The 18,907-nt window shown below is 42.0% G+C and overlaps 2 protein-coding genes across 2 annotated transcripts in view; one reads left to right on the forward strand and one right to left on the reverse strand.

Annotated features, from left to right (window-relative positions):
- Positions 1-6,211, reverse strand: part of ZW10 (zw10 kinetochore protein) — a 40,147-nt gene extending 33,936 nt beyond the window's left edge. Inside the window, exons 1-2 of the mRNA XM_047752684.1 lie at positions 6,025-6,211; positions 4,069-4,203 (exon numbers count right to left, since the gene is read on the reverse strand). Of these exons, the coding sequence (XP_047608640.1) occupies positions 4,069-4,203; positions 6,025-6,129 (240 nt within the window). The 5' untranslated portion in view covers positions 6,130-6,211. The remainder of the gene's footprint in view (positions 1-4,068; positions 4,204-6,024) is intronic.
- Positions 6,212-13,545: 7,334 nt separating this feature from the next.
- CLDN25 (claudin 25) lies at positions 13,546-14,202 on the forward strand. The gene has a single exon (XM_047752094.1). It carries the CDS (start codon positions 13,546-13,548, stop codon positions 14,200-14,202), a length of 657 nt encoding a protein of 218 aa, XP_047608050.1.
- Positions 14,203-18,907: the final 4,705 nt, after the last annotated feature.

The following is an 18,907-nucleotide window of genomic DNA, read 5'->3' on the forward strand; positions in this document are numbered from 1 at the left end:
TTTAGGGGTCTTTCACATTTCTGCACTATCTTGCAAGTGAAGCAATTGACTGTCTTTTGTTCTGGACTGTCTTTTCAAAAATGTTTGTTTAGTAAATAGCTTGAAAAATAGAGATGGTATTTCCCTCCATAGCAGAAAACTGGCACGCTTACTTCCCATTAGAAGAGGCTTGAGTTCCCTAAGCTCAAGAGTTCTATCATGCAGCCCACTGCATACTGACCGCCCTGTAGAAAATGGGGCCTGGCTACCACTGCAAGTAATAAACTGTCCTTCATCTCTTACTCAAGGAGCTCAAGCCTTCTAATAGCACCCATTAAACAGGCAGGCTATTTGCTGACTTCAAGTAGGTTAAAATCTCAGATCCACTCGCAGTTCTTGACACAGACCGTACTAAATCTTTCAGTCCCCACATCAACAAATGCCAAAGATCCTATACCTTTGAAAGTCACTAGGACTCATCCACTTTTCTCCACCCCCAATGACTACGGAGCAGGTCACCATCCTGTCTTGCCTGATTACTTTAACTGCCTCCTAATGCTTCAACTGCCTTCTCATTTCCCAGTCTCTTTTCCCTCAAGTCCTTTCTTCAAACTGCATGCAGAATGGTATTCCTAAAATTCAAATGTGATGTCACTCTCCTGCTTAAATTCCTTCATGGCTTCTACAGGGCGGTCCAGATAACATCCTTACTACTTAAACTGATACCCAGGGTCCTTGACTACCTCTTTAATCTCATCTCATGTCCCTTTCCATCACACTCTCTAAACATTTGTCATGTGGATACTTTCAGCTCTCTCCCAAATGATCTCTCTCCATTACCTCCATGTCTCTACCATGCTGTCCCCTATACCTACCTCAACATTCCTCCTTCCTCTTCTGCTTAATTATCTATCACTCCAGATTTGGATTTCGACACTACTTCCTACAAGAAGCCATCCTTGGCTACATCTCCTCTCTTTAACTGCATTATTCCTATTTAGTGTGTATCACCTTATTCCACTTATCTATAGCAGGCATGAGATTCATATTCTGAACTAAAAATCTGTCTAGCTAACCAACTACAACAGTATCTGGCACCTTGTAGATGGTCAATAAATATATCAGATGTGGAATTCCCTTGTGGCACAGCAGTCAAGGATTAGGCACTGTCACTGCAGCAGCCTGGGTTGCTGCTATGGCATGGTTTTGATCCCTGGCCCAGGAACTTTCATATGCCATGGGTATGGCATAAATAAATAAATAAATAAATAAATAAATAAATAAATAAATGAAATGACTGAATAACCCCTTCACAATGTCCACTTACTGAATTTTTTTTTTTTTTTTGGTCTTTTTAGGGCTGTACCCACATCATATGGAAGTTCCCAGGCTAGGGGTCAAATCAGAGCTACAGCTGCTGGCCTACGCCACAGCCACAGCAATGCCATATGCAAGCCATGTCTGTGACCTACACCACAGCTCACAGCAGTGCTGGATCCTTAACCCCCTGAGTGAGGCCAGGGATCAAACCTGTGTCCTCATGGATACTAAATGGGTTCATTACCACTGAGTCACAATAGGAACTCCAATACTTACTGAATCTAATTCCCTTTCTTTAGCCATATATTTGAATCTTTCAAATAGTCATACATTCGAATATTTGAATACTGAAATATTCAAACATTGAAAGTGTTTCTCACTAAGGCTAAACACCCTCAGTTTCTTCACGGTTACTAAGATGGCAGTGTTCAGGCCTGGACCTTCTCAGAGACCAGTCATCTTTCAATATACAACAACCAGAACTGAATGAATTCCACCAGCCATAATCTGGCTGGCTAAAAGTACAAAGAACCCATTACTCTCTTGTTCCATATACTTCTTTTCTAATACCACAGTCTAAGATTCCACTATTGACTCATTTGGCTGACAAGTACTCTTTGAAAATATTATCTGAACTGTGCCAGAGTTGTAGAATAATGGATTTATTTTTATTATAAACCTCTAACCCTTGGAGTTCCCTGGTGACCTAGTGGTTGTGTAATCAGCATTGTCACTGCTGTGGATCGGGTTTGATCCCTGGCCAGAGAACTTCTGTAGGCTATAAGTGTGGGCCAAAACAAAAACAAAACAGAAAAACCCACTAACCAGAATGACTGGTAAACTCACTGTTAAATAGATTTTCTAGGTAGCTAGTGGTTTCCCCTCTTGTGAATCAAGCTTTACAGAGAACTTTTAAAAACACATCTGTTCACTTTCTTTCTTTTTTTTTTTTTGTCTTTTTGCCATTTTCTTGGGCTGTTCCCACAGCATATGGAGGTTCCCAGGCTAGGGGCTGAATAGGAGCTGTAGCCACCAGCCTATGCCAGAGCCACAGCAACGCAAGATCCGAGCCGCATCTGCGACCTACATCACAGCTCACAGAAACGCTGGATCCTTAACCCACTGAGCAAGGCCAGGGATTGAACCCGCAACCTCATGGTTTCTAGTTGGATTAAACCACTGAACCACGATGGGAACTCCCACTCTCCTTCTTTAGTAACTATCACATAGAGGAGACTCAGTGTCTTTCCTTGAAAACCTTGAGAATAACTCAATATCCCGATTTTTTATATCAATGCACCCTGAGTGCAATTTAGAAAAAGATAAGGAAGACGCCTAAGATTAGACTTTATTGAAACCTAATATTAGCTTGATTTTTTTTTTCAAGTGCCTATTTTTCCTAAAAGGAAACTGCAAGGGAAAAATCTGGGTGAGATAATATATGTGAAAAATATTTTAATTATAAAGTGGATATTTCTGTTTCCAGACTGGCTTACTTCTTTGTGATGACAGCACTCTGGCAAATGTGGTAAACATTCTTTAAAACTCACCAGACTTTCCATAAGAAGTATAGCAAGTACTAGCTCCACAAAGTAACACAGAATAAGACAGGCAGGGATTCTCTGCAGGTCCAGGGGGAAAGCAGTTTTATGATAAGAAGTAGAATAGTTGTGATTGGTGAACTGAGCCAATTTTCCAGAAGAAGGCCAAAAGACAAAGATTGTGCTAAGGCTTTAATGTGTTGAGGCCAGCTGCAGCTATAGAGAATGCTGGCTACTAAGAGATACAAGCATTTCAAAGTAAGAGTTGACATGAGAAAAGGCCAAATGATTCACGTCTATGCTTCATCTGTTTTTATTTTGTAATGAAGACAATAAACTCCTGAGACTTTTTTTTTGACTGTGCCCCTGGCATGTGGAAGTTCTCAGGCCAGGGCTCAAATCTGTGTCACAGCAGTGACCCAGAGTTCCCGTCGTGGTACAGTGGAAACGAATCCAACTAGGAACCATGAGGTTGCGGGTTTCGATCCCTGGCCTCGCTCAGTGGGTTAAGGATCTGAAATTGCTGTGAGCTGTGGTGTAGGCGGACAGCTATAGCTGTGATTCAACCCCTAGCCTGGGAACCTCCATATGCCACAGGTGTGGACCTAAAAAAAAAAAAAAACAGTGACCCAAGCCGCTGCAATGACAACGTCAGATCCTTAACCAGCTGCACCACAAGAGAACACCCCTGAGACTATTTTTTTAATTTATAAAGTGCTATCAAAATATAACATATTATTATTATAGCTTTTAAAAATTTACCATAAAAAAGAAATTTTTCAAATTATAGTTTCAGAAAATATTTGTGTGGGTTTTTTTTTTTTTTTTTTTTTAAGGGCTGCACACATGGCATATGGAGGTTCCCAGGCTAGGTGTAATCAGAACTGTAGCCACTGGCCTATGCCACAGCCACAGTGACACTAGACCCAAGCCACATCTGCAACCTACACCACAGCTCATGGCAACGTTGGATCCTTAACCCACTGAGCGAGGCCAGGGATCGAACCTGTGTCTTCATGGATGCTAGTCATTTGTTTCCGCTGAGCCACGATGGGAACTCCAAAATATTTGTATTTTAAAATTGGAAGTCCCACTAAAATCTTCTAATTCAACTTCCATTCAACAATAAGGAGAGTGAGGCCTTTAAAAGCTGTATAAAACTGAATTGTCTTAGGAATAAGGAAGATGAACTGCCTCCCTATAAACCTACCTTACAAACTATTCTTACCTCACTCTCTATCCTGGATTTCAGCAGGTCAATGTCATCAGACAGCTTATCCACTTGGGTAACCAGGTCCTGTGCACTTTGCATGCTAGGCAAGAATTCACTGTACTTCTTGCTGATCATACTGCACACCTCACCCTATTAAATAAGATAGAAAAATTACACTGAGTAAGAACTCTGTTAAAATATGTAGCTCATCTTCTCTTAGGTATCTTCCACGTTAGTGCCTTCTTGCCAATTACCCACATCCATTCACCTTCCCTCCAAGTCAATAGGTTTCTTTGAAAACCACATTTCTCCCACCATTAAAAGTCCCATAACATTACTAAGGTGCAAGAAGACAATGATTACCAAATCCCAACAGTGCCCAAGAGGTGTACTGGAAAAGAGAAAGGTGGAGCCAGAAGTTCTCATTTTGAACCATATCAGCTCAGACTATAGCCACTAATTTTAAACCATATATCTAACAGAAAAAAAAAGTAAATGGATAAGTTAAACCCATAATCTGTATCCCTGCATCAATTTATGAATTTCTATTTTATTGCTTATAGAATTGTAAGGTCTAATCTTAAAACCCTAAGTTGATCTGAGTCCCATTATCTCCTTTAATGCAAATTAATTTAATAAAAAAATTGATGAATACTTTGCACTAAACTCCAATGCTTTGAAAGACACAAGAATAAATTATGCCTGCCTACAAAGAAACTCTTCTTTTAGGTAGGAAAGGCTGTATACATTTAAGTAATCGGAATACAGAAACGTAAGATAGCAACAGAGTTAATGTCCTCCAGGAGCATAAATGAAAGAGAGTACCACTGTGTGAGAGAAAATGGAGATATTTTTCATGCAGGAAACTACATTTGAAATGGGACTTGAAATATGAGTAGAATCACTAACAGGTAAAAGAGGGAGAGATGGCAACAGAAGCCAAATCTGTGAACTAGAAAAAAGTGGGCTTGCTTGGAGTACAGAAAGGAATTCTCAATTGTCGGAAGACTCAAGTTGGGAAAATTACTGAAAGGAAAATTAGGCCCAGAACAGGGAGAAGGCTTGAGGGCCCTGCTAAAGTAGCTTAACAGTCTGTCCTCCTTCCATCAGATAAAAGGTAATGAAAAATCCTAAAGCCATATTCAAGAAAAGATGCCAAATGCCTTAACATTTAGGAAATCACTTTGGTAAAAATAAGACCGTGTTTGTGCCTTTACGGTACAGTGCCAAACTTGCTCCCTTAAGTCCAGACTACATGGTTACACATCTTTTTAAATGAAAGCAACGAAGACGTGGGAAAATCTGGCAGGGTTAAGCAGCAGTACTAAGTGAAACTGCTTGTGGCTATGTGCCTTTTGTTTTTGTTATCAGTCTCGGGAGAGCAGACGAGCCATTCCCCGTGCTTTACAACACAGCAAAGCCTAAAGGGCCTAGGGGTGGAGAAGAGAGTTTTAAAAAATACTCATGGGTTATAATGACAAATATTTCAGAGGGGAGAAAGGTACAACCCTCCCGAAGCTATTCCACAAAGCATACAGAGGAGTGGCTGGAGGATATAAACACACACCGATGAGGGGTGGAGGCATCCTGCCCTCATTTCTGTCCCGCTCCTAGGCTCCCTCTCTAGATACCCCGGGCTTCTAGTCCCATCTCCCCTGCTCTGTTGGACTCCTCGAGCTTCGCCCTGGTCTCCCTAGCCTATCCCTCCCCAACCTAACCCCACTCCCCAACACTACCCCAGCCACCACCTCTTCCTCCCCGCCGTCCGAGCTTCCTCGCCTCCTCAGCCCCCAACCCTCGTATGGGCTCTCCTCAGAGCTCCCTCCCCCGCACACATACTTCCCAACCCTCCCACTTCTCATTCCTCCCACTCAGCTCCCACACCTAGTTGTTCGCACCCACTGTGGCTGCGCTTGGCCCCACTCCTCCCTCCGTCCCTTTGCAGTCAGCCCACGGCTGCCCCGCCTTCACCTTTATCTCCTCCACCCGCTGGGTCAGGCGGCTGATCCGAGTGCACAGATCCTCCTTCTCCAGCCTCCCCGAGTGTGCCAAAACTTCCGTCACGAACGAGGCCATTTCCACCACAGGAACCTACGCTGACAGGGTCACTCTCTCACAGCCAGCGCGGCAACTCCAGTCCCGCCGGCGGCCTTGGCGCGCGGCATGCCGGGAAACGGAGTCTCGCGAGACCCAGACCTCGGCACCAAAGACAAGAGGTGCACTACAACTCCCAGAAGGCACCGCAGCCATCCCAGCGTGGACTTTCCACGGTGTCCGGTAGTTAGCAAACTAAGGAGACGCGTTTTCCTCCTTGTCAGTTTTCCAAAGGTTGTCTTTTCCCGCCGGTGTTTCAGTAGAAAAAATGAAATGTTTTTATTGAAAAACCAGCCCCAACTGAAACTTTCTCAATTTCAAAACGCTTACCTTTGAAGTTTATCTAGCCTGAAGACCCAAAGAGCCCATCCTGATCTTTTTTCATTAAATATTCTTTCTCATGGGCCATCAGCATTTATAAGAATGGTGCCCTCTGAAGTTGTGCAAGGAAGTGGCATCACTTCATTATAAATAAAAGTCGGCCCATCATGGCACTGCTTTTATATTGCACATATCCATATACATATATAGATATATTACCCACATACACATATAGATATATTACGTATATGTAAAACGTTACATGTTTATATTACCTAGGTATAAATAACATTAATACTGTGTGGACTAGAACAAGATACTTAGCACTTTCAATCAGAGATTACAAATCAATTTTATGAAAATCTTTTAAAAATTGTTTCATTATTTAAACGCATTACATACTAAACAACATTCACAATATTCTATGTACAGTACTTTAGAAATAGATGCAGATACATATATAGAGGTAAAGCATGTACATCAAATTATCTCACTTAGTGGTAAATATACACTATTCTGTTTTTTTCCCCTGTTTTTTCTATTTATCTGCAATAAACATGTGCTGCTTTGAATAAAATTTTGCTTTTAATTTTGTTAAAAGTAATTTGGGAGGGTTGACCCCAAGTAGAGGCTGACCCTTGTAAATTTTAAGTCTGTGGGACAATCTGCTTATCCTAGTAAGTCAAGGGCAGCTTCCTGTGACATGAGCCAAGGAAATGAAACCGGGGTTGAGACAGGAAGCCATAACATCTTGGGATGCTAAGCACTTCTTCCTAGAAAACCAGTCAAGTTGTATTTGACAGACCTGTCAGCCTCACTTTAAATTCTAAATACTGCTAATAATAAATGCCCAGTGAGAAAAAAAAGGACCTGCAGATGAAATTCCTAAAAAGGCTTATCACATAATTATTGAGCAACTATTATATGACAGGCATTGTGCTAGGCTAGTAATCTAAAATATGTGAATAAATAATCTCAGGAAAATATGATCATTACTATCTTGGAGACAGATGAGGGATTAATCCAGATTTGGGGGTACCTAAGTCTTATGCAGTTGCCAGGATGGGGAGAAGTCTTTAAGATAAGGAAAATAATATAAACTAACAGATACAAAATTAAGTGTAGGACTTAAAAAGGTCCTGTGCAAGTAACAGGCCCTAAAGCTTAATCTAACTCTAAGGAAGATACAAAGGCAGAGGAAATATTGGAGGAGGAGCACCCAGCATCTGATTGAATCAAAGAGGTTTCACAGTAAGAAGAAATCTGAACTAAGAATGGAAGGAGGTGCCAGGTTGAGGTTCTTAATCTTGCCCCAGGAAACAAATCCATGCATACCCACAAATACCACTGCAGAAGCGCCTACTCTCCTTAAGCACTGGATAAGCTACAGACTTCCTCAAGTTTCCAAAAAAGACAGGGAAGAGCCAGAGTTAGGCTGAGGAAGAAGAAAGAGCATAAAGAATGGAGTGGGATTGCTGCAAACAGTCAACACATGCAGGCACGAATAAACACTTGAATAAATAAAAATAAATTAACATTTCTTGGATTGGAAGAATTAATATTGTTAAAATGGCCATACTACCCAAAGCAATCTACAGATTTAATGCAGCCCCTAGCAAATTACCCATGACATTTTCACAGAACTAGAACAAATAATCCTAAAATTTATATGGAACCACAAAACAAGACTTGCCAAAGCAATCCTGAGGAAAAAGAACAAAGCTGAAGGCATAATCCTCCCAGACTTCAGACAATATTACAAAAGTACGGTAATCAAAATAGTGTAGTATTGGCACAAAAACAAACACATGGATCAATGGAATAGAATACAGAGCCCAGAATTAAAACCACACACCTACAGTCAACTAATCTTCAACAAAGGAGGCAAGAATATACAATGGAGAAAAAAGACTCTTCAGCATGTGATGTTGGGAAAACTGGACAGTCACATGTAAATCAATGAAGAACACTCCTTCATACCACATGCAAAAATAAACTCAAAATGGCTTAAAACTTAAATATAAGACAGGACATCATTAAACTCCTAGAAGAGAACACAGGAAAAACATTCTCTGACATAAATCATAGCAATGTTTTCTTAGGTCGGTCTCTGAAGGCAATAGAAATCAAAGCAAAAATAAACAAATGGGACCTAATCAAACTTAAAAGATTTTTCACTACAAAGGAAATCATAAACAAAGTGAAAAGACAGGAGTTCTCTTGTGATGCAGTGGGTTAAGGATCCAGCGTTGTCACTGTAGCAGCTTGGGTCACTGCTGTGCTATGGGTTTGGTCTGTGCCCCAGGAACTTCCACAGGCTGTGAACACAGCAAAGAAGAAAGGAAGGAAGGAAGGAAGGAAGGAAAGAAGGAAGGAAAGACAACCTACAGAATGAGAGAGAAAAAATTCCCAAATAATGCAATAGACAAGGACTTAGTTTCCAAAACACACAAACAGCTTATACAACTCAATAAACAAACAAACAAAAAAAATCAAAAAATGGGCTGACGATCTGAATAGACATTTCCCCAAAGAAGACATTCAGATGGCCAAAAAAAAAAAAAAAGAAAAAAAAAACCCATGAAAAGATGCTCAACATTGCTAATTACTAGAGAAATACAAATCAAAACTTCAATGAGGTACCACTTCACACCTGTCAGAATGGCAATCATCAAAAAGTCTACAAACAATAAATGTTGGAGAGAGAGTGGAGAAAAAGGAACCCTCCTACACTGTTGGTGGGAATGTAAATTGGTGCAGCCAATGTGGAAAACAGTAAGGAGATATTTTTATTTTTTTATTTTTATTTATTTATTATTATTATTATTATTATTTTGGTCTTTTTGCTATTTCTTGGGCCGCTCCCATGGCATATGGAGGTTCCCAGGCTAGGGGTTGAATTGGAGCTGTAGCCACCGGCCTACACCAGAGCCACAGCAACGCGGGATCCGAGCTGCATCTGCAACCTACACCACAGCTCACGGCAACGCCGGATCGTTAACCCACTGAGCAAGGGCAGGGACCGAACCCGCAACCTCATGGTTCCTAGTCGGATTCGTTAACCACTGTGCCACAACGGGAACTCCTGGAGATATTTTTAAATAAAAATAGAGCTAACATATGATCCAGCAATCCTGCTCCTGGACACATATCCAGAGAACATTCTAATTCAATACGATACATGCAGAGTTCCCATTGTGGCTCAGGGGGTTAAGGACCTGATGTTGTCTCTGTGAGGATGCGGGTTTGATCCCTGGCCTCACACAATGGGTGAAGGATCTGGAGTTGCTGCAAGCTGTGGTGTAGGTCACAGAGGCAGCTCGGATCTGGTGTCGCCATGGCTATGACGCAGGCCACAGATACAGCTCCAATTCGACCCTTGGCTCAGGAACTTCCATGTGCCACAGATGCAGCCATAAAAAGAGAAACAAAACAAAACAAACAAAGTGATATATGTACCCCAATGTTCACTGCAGCGCTATATACAATAACCAAGACATGGAAGCAACCAAAATTTCATTGACAGATTAATGGATAAAGAAAATGGATAGTTAGATAAGATAGATAGAGATATATAGATATGTACTGAAATATTACTCAGCCATAAAAAAGAGATAGTGACATTCGCAGCAATATGGATGGACCTAAAGTGAAGTAAGTCAGCCAGAGAAAGATAAATAGCATATAATATCACTTACATGTGGAATCTAAAAAAAAAAAAAAGACACAAATTAAATTTTACAAAACAGAAACAGACTCAGACATAGAAAACAAACTTATGGTTGTGAAAGGGGAAAGGCAGGTGGGTGATCAACTAGTTTGAGATTTGCAGATACAAACTACTATATATGAAATAGATAAACAATAAGATCCTACTGTATAGTACATGGGACTATATTCAATATCCTGTAATAAGCCATAATGGAAAAAAGCCTAAAATGACTCTTATGTACATATTCATTTTGGATTCTTTTCCATTATGTGTATATGAACTGAATCACTATGCTGTACACTAGTAACTAACACAACATTGTAAATCAACTATACTGCAATTTAAAAAATTAAAATTATAAAAGAAATTAACAAATGAACCGGGTCTGTTTTCCCTCACTAACCTGACCTTCATCATTCACTTTTATCCAGGTTTGTGTAACTCCCAACTTACAGATTTTCACATATCTCCAAGAAAGGGCTCTAAAGAAAAGCCAAAGAAATAGGAGCAGCATCTGAAAGGACCCCTCCTGAGTTTTCATGGTTCGCACACATGTGGCATGGCTGTATTCAGGAAGCAAAGATGGAACACAAATCTGGACAGAACAAGCACAAACAGACTGTGTTTCCAGGGATGCATAATATTTTGCCATTGTGTGGATTAGAACATGTGCTTGTTATAAAAGCCTCAGAAAGGAGTTCCCGTCATGGCTCAGTGGTTAACGAATCCAACTAGGAACCATGAGGTTGCAGGTTCAATCCCAGGCCTTGCTCAGTGGGTTAAGGATCTGAGCTGCGGTGTAGGTTGCAGACGCAGCTCGGATCCTGCGGTGCTGTGGCTGTGGCGTAGGCCAGCGGCTACAGCTCAATTCAACTCCTAGCCTGGGAACCTCCATATGCCACGGGAGCAGCCCAAGAAACGGCAAAAAGACAAAAAAAAAAAAAACACCTCAGAAGGAGCCTACAATTTAAAAGAGCACCCCAGTTGCTTCAAGATAGTTTGAAGGGAGGGAAAGGGGTGGTGGGTATAGGAATGGATGAAACAAGATTGGTATGAGTGGATAATTTTTGAAGCTGGGTGACAGCACATGAGATTTCTTTATCTCATTTGCTCTACTTTTGTATACGTTTGAAATTTGCTATGATAAAACATGAAAGAAAAAAAATCCCAGAGGATTCCGCTCACCTCCCTCCACCCCTAAAAGACTGATAATCTAATTAGGCTGCTTAGGTGTTGAGACCTTGTTCAGGTAGAATCAAGATTCTGCTTTCTGGAATTCCCATTGTGGCTTCGAAATAATAAAACTGACAAGTATCCATGAGGATGTGGGTTCAATCCCTGGCCTCGCTCAGTGGGTTAAGGGTCAGTGTTGCCTTGAGCTGCGGTGTAGATCACGGATGTGGCTCCGATCCAGCCTTGCTGTGGCTATGGTGAAGGCTGGCAGCTGCAGCTTGGATTCGACCCCTAGGCTGGGAACTTCCATATGCCGCAGGTGCCGCCCCAAGAAGCAAAAACAAAACAAAACAAAACCCAATACTGCTTTCCCAGCTGTTTCTCCCTTTCTATCTCACATTGCTTTTTCACCTCCTAGTGTACCACAAGGCAATCAGTAGGTTAAAATACGAATAGGGGAACATGTGGATCAATGTCTATATCTTTAATATAATAAATCCCAATTTTCTCCCGTATATTTTGCCATAAAGATTAACCACACCTGCCTGCTATGACACCTGTGCTCAGGCACAGTAAGGAGGACTCTCTGTTCCGGCCTGAAGACAAGAAAAGGAACTGCTGCTGTCCTAGCCACCTGGCCAAAGAATTGGATCTGTCACATAGTCAGCTGGGGGATCCTGGCAAGGTACCTAATATCTATCTCACAGCAGTGGTGTGAAAATTAAATAAAGAGGAAAAAATTCAGCCAAAAGTCTGGTATTTAGCCTCACTCAGTAAATGCAAATTATTTCCTTTCCTGTTGAAACCTGCGTCTTGGCAGCAACAACAAATCGGAAAGGAGGCTGGCGTGACTACCATCTATTTATAGCTGCTGTTCCAGCAGCAGCAGGAGACCTACCTGGAGGGAGCGCTTTCCTCTTGGTATATTCTGGGTCTGGGTAGGTTCCTTAGATTGGGGAATTTTTTTTTTCTGCTTACCAAAATACTACATGATAAATTTGTAAAATGTATAAAATACATAGGTAATCATAAATAGTAAAATAATAATTATCCATAGTCCTTGCACAAAAATAACCATGATTAACATTTTAATACATACATATGATACATTCATACATATAGATACAAACATGTACTTTTTGTGAAAGTGAAAGTGCATTCTATATACTCTGAGTATTATTTGGCCACTGCTTTTCTTACTGAAGATATCAAAATATTTTTCATGTCCTTAAAATTTCTTTTACATCAATTTAAAATGGCTGCCTAAGTTGTACAATTTATGCACATTAAGCATAATCATGTACAATTATTAACACTAGTTCAATGGATTTTTTCATAAAGTTTTTCTAAGACCTTTATGAAAAAAGTTTATAAATTTTACTTATAAACTATACTTTATAAACTATAAAGTTTATAAAACTTAACTATATAGGTAAGTAAGGAAGGAGTAAGTTAGGAGTTCCCATCATGGCACAGCGGAAAAGAATCCAACTAGGAACCATGAAGTTGTGGGTTTGATGCCTGGCCTCGCTCAGTGGGTTAAGGATCCAGCACTGCGGTGAGCTGTGGTGTAGATTGCAGACGTGGCTGGGATCTGGTGTTGCTATGGCTGTGGGGTAGGACGGCAGCTGCAGCTCTGATTCCACCCTTAGCTGGGGGAATTTCCATATGCCATGGGTGTGGCCCTAAAAAAAGACAAAAATAAATGCATAGATAAATAAATACAGTAAGTTAAGGTAAGTTCTTGGAGGTTGGGTGCCGAGTTAAAGTATGCATCTATTTAAAAGTATAAAACATGAAGTCATGTTAACTCTTCAGAAAGATCACATCCATGTATATTCCTAGAACATCATTCTTATCTTCTCAGAACTGGGCCGTGAGTTGAAGTTCATGAATTTACACATCAGATAGGTATTGATATGATGGCTTCCCGTCTGGCTTCTTCGCCTCTCCTAGGACCCTCCCCCAGGACCCACACCCACATCCAATCTTGATCTTGGGCACACCCCCTAAACCCAAACATTGCCAAGTTCCTGGCACCTGCCTCAGCTGCCGCCTAGAAATCTGAAACAGGAACCCTCTCCAAATGTTAAACACCTTCCAGTTAGATCCCCAAAGTCTCGCCTGCTGGTCGGTCACGGAGCCACCTGGCCTCCTTTTCTTTCTGCCTCCGTTCTGTGACAAGAGCCACCATGGCTTGGAGTTCCCATGGGAAAGCCCAGCTCGGGGGACTGCTCCTCTCTCTCCTTGGCTGGGTCTGCTCCTGCGTCACTACCATCCTGCCCCAGTGGAAGACTCTCAACCTGGAACTGAACGAAATGGAGACGTGGGTCACGGGGCTTTGGGAGGTCTGCGTGGACCAAGAAGAAGTGGCCACTGTGTGCAAGGCCTTTGATTCCTTCTTGGCTCTGCCCCAGGAGCTCCGGGCGTCGCGTGTCCTCATGGTAACCTCCCACGGGCTGGGACTATTCGGGCTTCTGCTCTCTGGCTTTGGGGCCGAATGCTTCCAGTGTTACAGGTTCAGGTGGATATTTAAGAGACGCCTTTGCCTCCTGGGAGGGACTCTGGAAGTATCAGCTTCGGCCACTACCCTCTTTCCAGTCTCCTGGGTGGCCTACAGCACAATCCAAGACTTCTGGGATGACCGCATCCCTGAGATTGTGCCTCGGTGGGAGCTTGGAGATGCCCTCTACCTGGGCTGGGCCGCTGGCGTTTTTCTGGCTCTTGGTGGGTTACTCTTCATCTTCTCGGCCTGCCTGGGGAAAGATGTGCCCTCTCCACGGAGGGCTGTTCCTACAACAGCCCCACCATCCTGTGCTACAGCCGAGGAGTCAGACAGCTCGTTCTAATGCCAAGACCTAGGAACCTGCTCATCTAGAATAAGCTCCTGCCAAGAAGTCTGGAACAGAGGAGTGTCAGCAGAATCTTTTCTCTTCCTTACCCCTCATCACTCTGTATTTACTTGCTTTCTTGTGTGTGTGTGTGTGGCTGTGGGGGGGGGGGGTCACTCCCCCCTTTATTAAGAATTTGACTGCCTTGGTGAAGTAGTGATCCTAATTTCAGAATGCAAAATCAAGGCACAGTTTCTAAAAACGTGTTTATCTGATTTAGTTTTTATTTCTATAAAATTATTTTAAACCCCAATCATTAATTATATACTTGATTCTTTGTTACTAAGGAAAACATAGAACAAAATTGCATCCCTCTTAGAAAATCTAGTCCACTGTATATATATATATATATATATAGATAGATAGATAGATAGATAGATGGAAATGCTGAAGAATATGGCTTTGGCAAATGAAAATGAATTATTAGCCTAGAAGAGCACCTCAGGACAGGAGCCCTCCTTGTGTGCATTTTCAGCCTTAGGCACATGATTCAAAAGGGAGCTTTACAATATACCTTGGTATATATCTTCACTGTTTTGTAGATTCTTTTTCCTTTTTTTTTTTTTTTGGCTGCTGTGTGTGCTGGGTCTTGATGTAGGATTTCAGATCCCAGATTAGGGATTGAATTTGGGCTGCAGTAGTGGAAGTGCTGCAATCCTAACCATTAGACCACCAGGGAACTCCCTGTTTTGTAGATTTTTAATTTTCCAAAGGGAAGGCAAATTCTTATTTCTGCTACATTAGGAAGCTATGTGTGGTCTGCTCTGTCTTCCCAACATGAAGGTAAGAAATAGTGTGAGACAGAGTTCCCACTGTGGCACAGAGGGTTAATGATCTGGCTTGTCTCTGTAAAGGTGCCAGTTTGAACCCCAGCCCGGTGCAGTGGGTTAAAGGTCTGGTGTTGTTACAGCTATGGTGTAGGTCATAGCTCCAGCTCAATTTGATCCCTGGCCAGGGAACTTCCATATGCCGCATAGGTGGCCAAAACAGGAAAGAAAGAAAGAAAGAGAAAGAAAGAAAGAAAGAAAGAAAGAAGAAAGAAAGAAAGAAAGAAAGAAAGAAAGAAAGAAAGAAAGAAAGAAAGAAAGAAGAAAGAAAGAAAGAAAGAAAGAAAGAAAAGAAGGAAGGAAGGAAGGAAGGGAAGGAACGAAGGAAGGAAGAGAGAGAGAGAGAAGAAAGAAAGAATAAAAAAGAAAGAAAGAAAGAAGAAAGAAAGAAAGAAAGAGAGAGAGAGAGAACAGAAATAGAGAGAGAAATTCGAAACGAACACGCGAAGCCATAAGAAAGAAGAAAGAAAGAAGAGAAAGAAAGAAAGAAAGGGTGTGAGTGATAGGGTGACCAACTATTCTGGTTTGCCCAGAACAGGGCACTTTCAGCACGAAAACTAGAAAGGGCCCTCACATGGCCCAGTGTGAGCATATATGTGGAGAGAATTATCAGCTACTCAGAAAGGTCTTCTACCATTTGCAAAATCACATGAGAAATCCCTTAAATTTTAGCCCAATTGTCAGCAGATCTTCCAGGCTATGGCTACAAATAAATTCCCTTTCACGATAGTGACCCAAGTTGCTCTGCTCGTCCCCCCTGCCTGACCACCCACCCTGGGGCTTCCTCCAGTGCTTCTACAGGCCTCAAGGAGGAGCCTCATGCTTGCTCATAAACCTGCCCTTTGGCCAAAATTATCCTGCATCTCCACCCTCTTCCTCTCACTACCATCCTCCCCAACTCCCTTAATCGGTTGAAGAAGAGTCACTACCAACCCCGTTGACAATTCCCACCGGAGGACAGCTAAGGGTGATGGTTCCCGATGTCCCCAGATAGGTCTCTTCTCCAAATTCAGAGGTACCTGGATTGCTCGCAGGACTGAAGAGACCCCTGTGCTTTGCCCTGAGGCTCTTCTTGTGCTCAGATGCTTCTCATTCTCTATTAAACAGCCCTGGCATAGCTCTGGCATAGTCCTGGCATCTTGAGAGCACTACTACTCAAACAAGAACAGCCAGACACCAACACAAGAACAAACAAGTTAGCCAGTGTAGCCCAGACCCAGTCCCCATTTTTTTTTTTTCTGAGAAAACGAGTCTATTAGGTAGGCACCACTTTATCTTCAGCACCTTACTTACCTTCTCACCTGGAATAGTGTCCTCTAGGAGTCTCAGTTTCTCCAGAAAGCTCCTTTCCCTTGTATGCATATGCTTCTGTGTATGTCTGCTTGACATACACAAATCCAAATACATTTCTGCATATCAAAGGGTGATTTGCATCAGATTCGTATTCTGGTCTTCTCCAGTTCCAATGCCCATTTTATCAACTACCCTTTCTCAAGGAAGTTTCAAAGATCTTTAGGCAAATTTTCAAATCACGGGTGAAGCTCAAATATCCTACAGTTATCCTTGGATCCCATAGGCTCTAAAAGAAGGACCCATTTCACCATTCATCTATCTGATTGCCTATTCACTCACTGAGCAAATATTTATTGAGTACCTCCTACGTGCCAGGCCTTATGCAAGCAACCAGGAATAAAATGGAAAGACAAGATTTATCCCTGCCCCTCATATAGGCAATTAGGGAAGACAAATATTAATAGAAAAAGACTTCCATAAATGCAAATTGTAAGTGTGATAAACTTTAAAAATTTGGAAAGGAACATGGTTCTCTAAGAACATCCAGGAGGCGGAATTTAACCTGACGAGATGGAGAGAGAACAAAGTATAAGGCAAGGCTGATGAAGGAGAAGAGAGTCAGGTCTCGTAGAGCCTGTAGTCCTTGCAGGGCCTGAAGAACACTGTCTCCAGTCTCAGAACCACTGGAAGCCAAGCATGTGGCCAGGAAAAGGAACTCAGCCCCAGCTGACCACAGCAGTAGCCTGCTCCCCCTTCCCTAACACCTGTCCCTGTGCCCGACCACACAGCTGTGTTAGAGTATACAGGACTACTAGGCATTTTCACATAGCTCCTGTTTTATTTAATGTTATCTTGGGGAGGTTTTCTGAGATTGAGAGAACAGATATTATTGAATGTATTGCTCATGAGAATATTAAGAATTCAGGCCACATGCCACGGTGGATAATTTGCTGGCTCAGACTTGAATCCAAGGTCTTGATGCCATAGCAGGCTTTTGTCACCCCATCCCACCGCTTCATGGAGATGTTGCCGAGACAACCCACCCAAGCAAAGGATAAACTAGCACCAAAGCAGAAGGCAAAACCAAAAACCTATAAGAAAAATCTTGTGCTCTGTGCTTTTGTTGAGGTCTAAACAGGGTCTTTGTTGCCCGGTAGCTCACCTGCTCCTGCTGGTGATTTGTAGCTTTCATCCTAATCCCACATGTACAGGTGCTGATGCTATTTTTCATCAGCATGTGATTATGGCTTCCTCTGCAAAGAAATGGCCACAAACTAAAGATGTGTTAAAAAGAAAAAAATAAAACAGCCAGTCTTTCTCACTCTCCTTATAAAAGACACAAAGGCATTAAAAAAAGAAAAAAAGAGGAGTCGAGCACAGACTGTTGATCTATTCCAAAGCAGCCAACAGCATGTCATTCCTGGAAGGAGATGTGATCTGCATTGTGGCCAGAATCTGCTTTTTGAGAGAGAGTCTGAGGAGGAAGATGCTTTTCACCTAAAACTGCCCCTGTTTTTTATCTACTTGCTTTGTCGGGAAAATGATGAGAAATAAAAATAGAATTAATTAAATCTCAGCTTCGACTCAGCCTTTTCTCATACATCTGTGGCAAATTATTTTAACATTAAAAACATTTCTTTATTGTGGTTACACATGGGAGAGGTGTGGTGTCATACGTATTAGAAAGAAAGGGACAACGATCAATCAACGTTTCAAGCCAACGTTTTATTATGTGCAACGCATTGTAAGAAAATAATTCAGGGACTCGCTGACTTTGATGCAGTTAAAATTTGCTGTGTTCAGTGCTGTCTTCCCCACCAGCCTTCCTTTGGGTCTGAACAGTTTACTATTAGCAAAGAAGGCATTCCAGAAGGTCCCTATTAAAATACTCCTCTGGTACCCTTCTGAGCCTCTGAGACTAGATCTAAGGTGAAAGTCCCAAGGATTTCCCACTTTGGATGGGAGGGAAGTCAGAAGTGTTTTCATGGGCTTCTGGACAGGAGATGGGTCTTAGCAGCCCAGGTTAGGACAATACAAAACTCAGAGCTGGGAAAATGGCTACTGATATGGAATTGAAAGAAGCTAGAATCATTTTTAACTTTTTTTTTAATGGCCTTACCCATGGCAGATGGAAGTTCCCAAACCAGGGGTTGAATCTGAGCCTCAGCTGTGACCTGCGCCACAGCTACAGCAATTTCAGATCCTTAAGCCACTGTGCAAGGTAGGGGATCGAACCCATGCCTCCACAGCGGCCTGAGCTACTGCAGGGACGAAGCCTTGGCAGCTGTGTTTTTAAAAGTGACAACTGGTTGTAGACTGGTGGCCAGGGTTAGGAATCACTGCTGTAGAGCTCTTAGTTTAAAAAGTAGGGGGGAAAACTTAAGGAAAAAGAAAAATAAGCAGGACACAAAACATAGTTCCTTTAAAAGACCAATAAAGTGCTGGAAATACTAACCAAAAAAAAAAAAGAAGGTCCATATCACCAGTGATGAGAAGGAAGACATTGCTAAGATCCCAGAGTCACTAAGCGCGCGCGGGCACAC

The sequence above is a fragment of the Phacochoerus africanus genome, chromosome 11, assembly GCF_016906955.1.
Source record: "Phacochoerus africanus isolate WHEZ1 chromosome 11, ROS_Pafr_v1, whole genome shotgun sequence".
Lineage (NCBI taxonomy): Eukaryota > Metazoa > Chordata > Mammalia > Artiodactyla > Suidae > Phacochoerus > Phacochoerus africanus.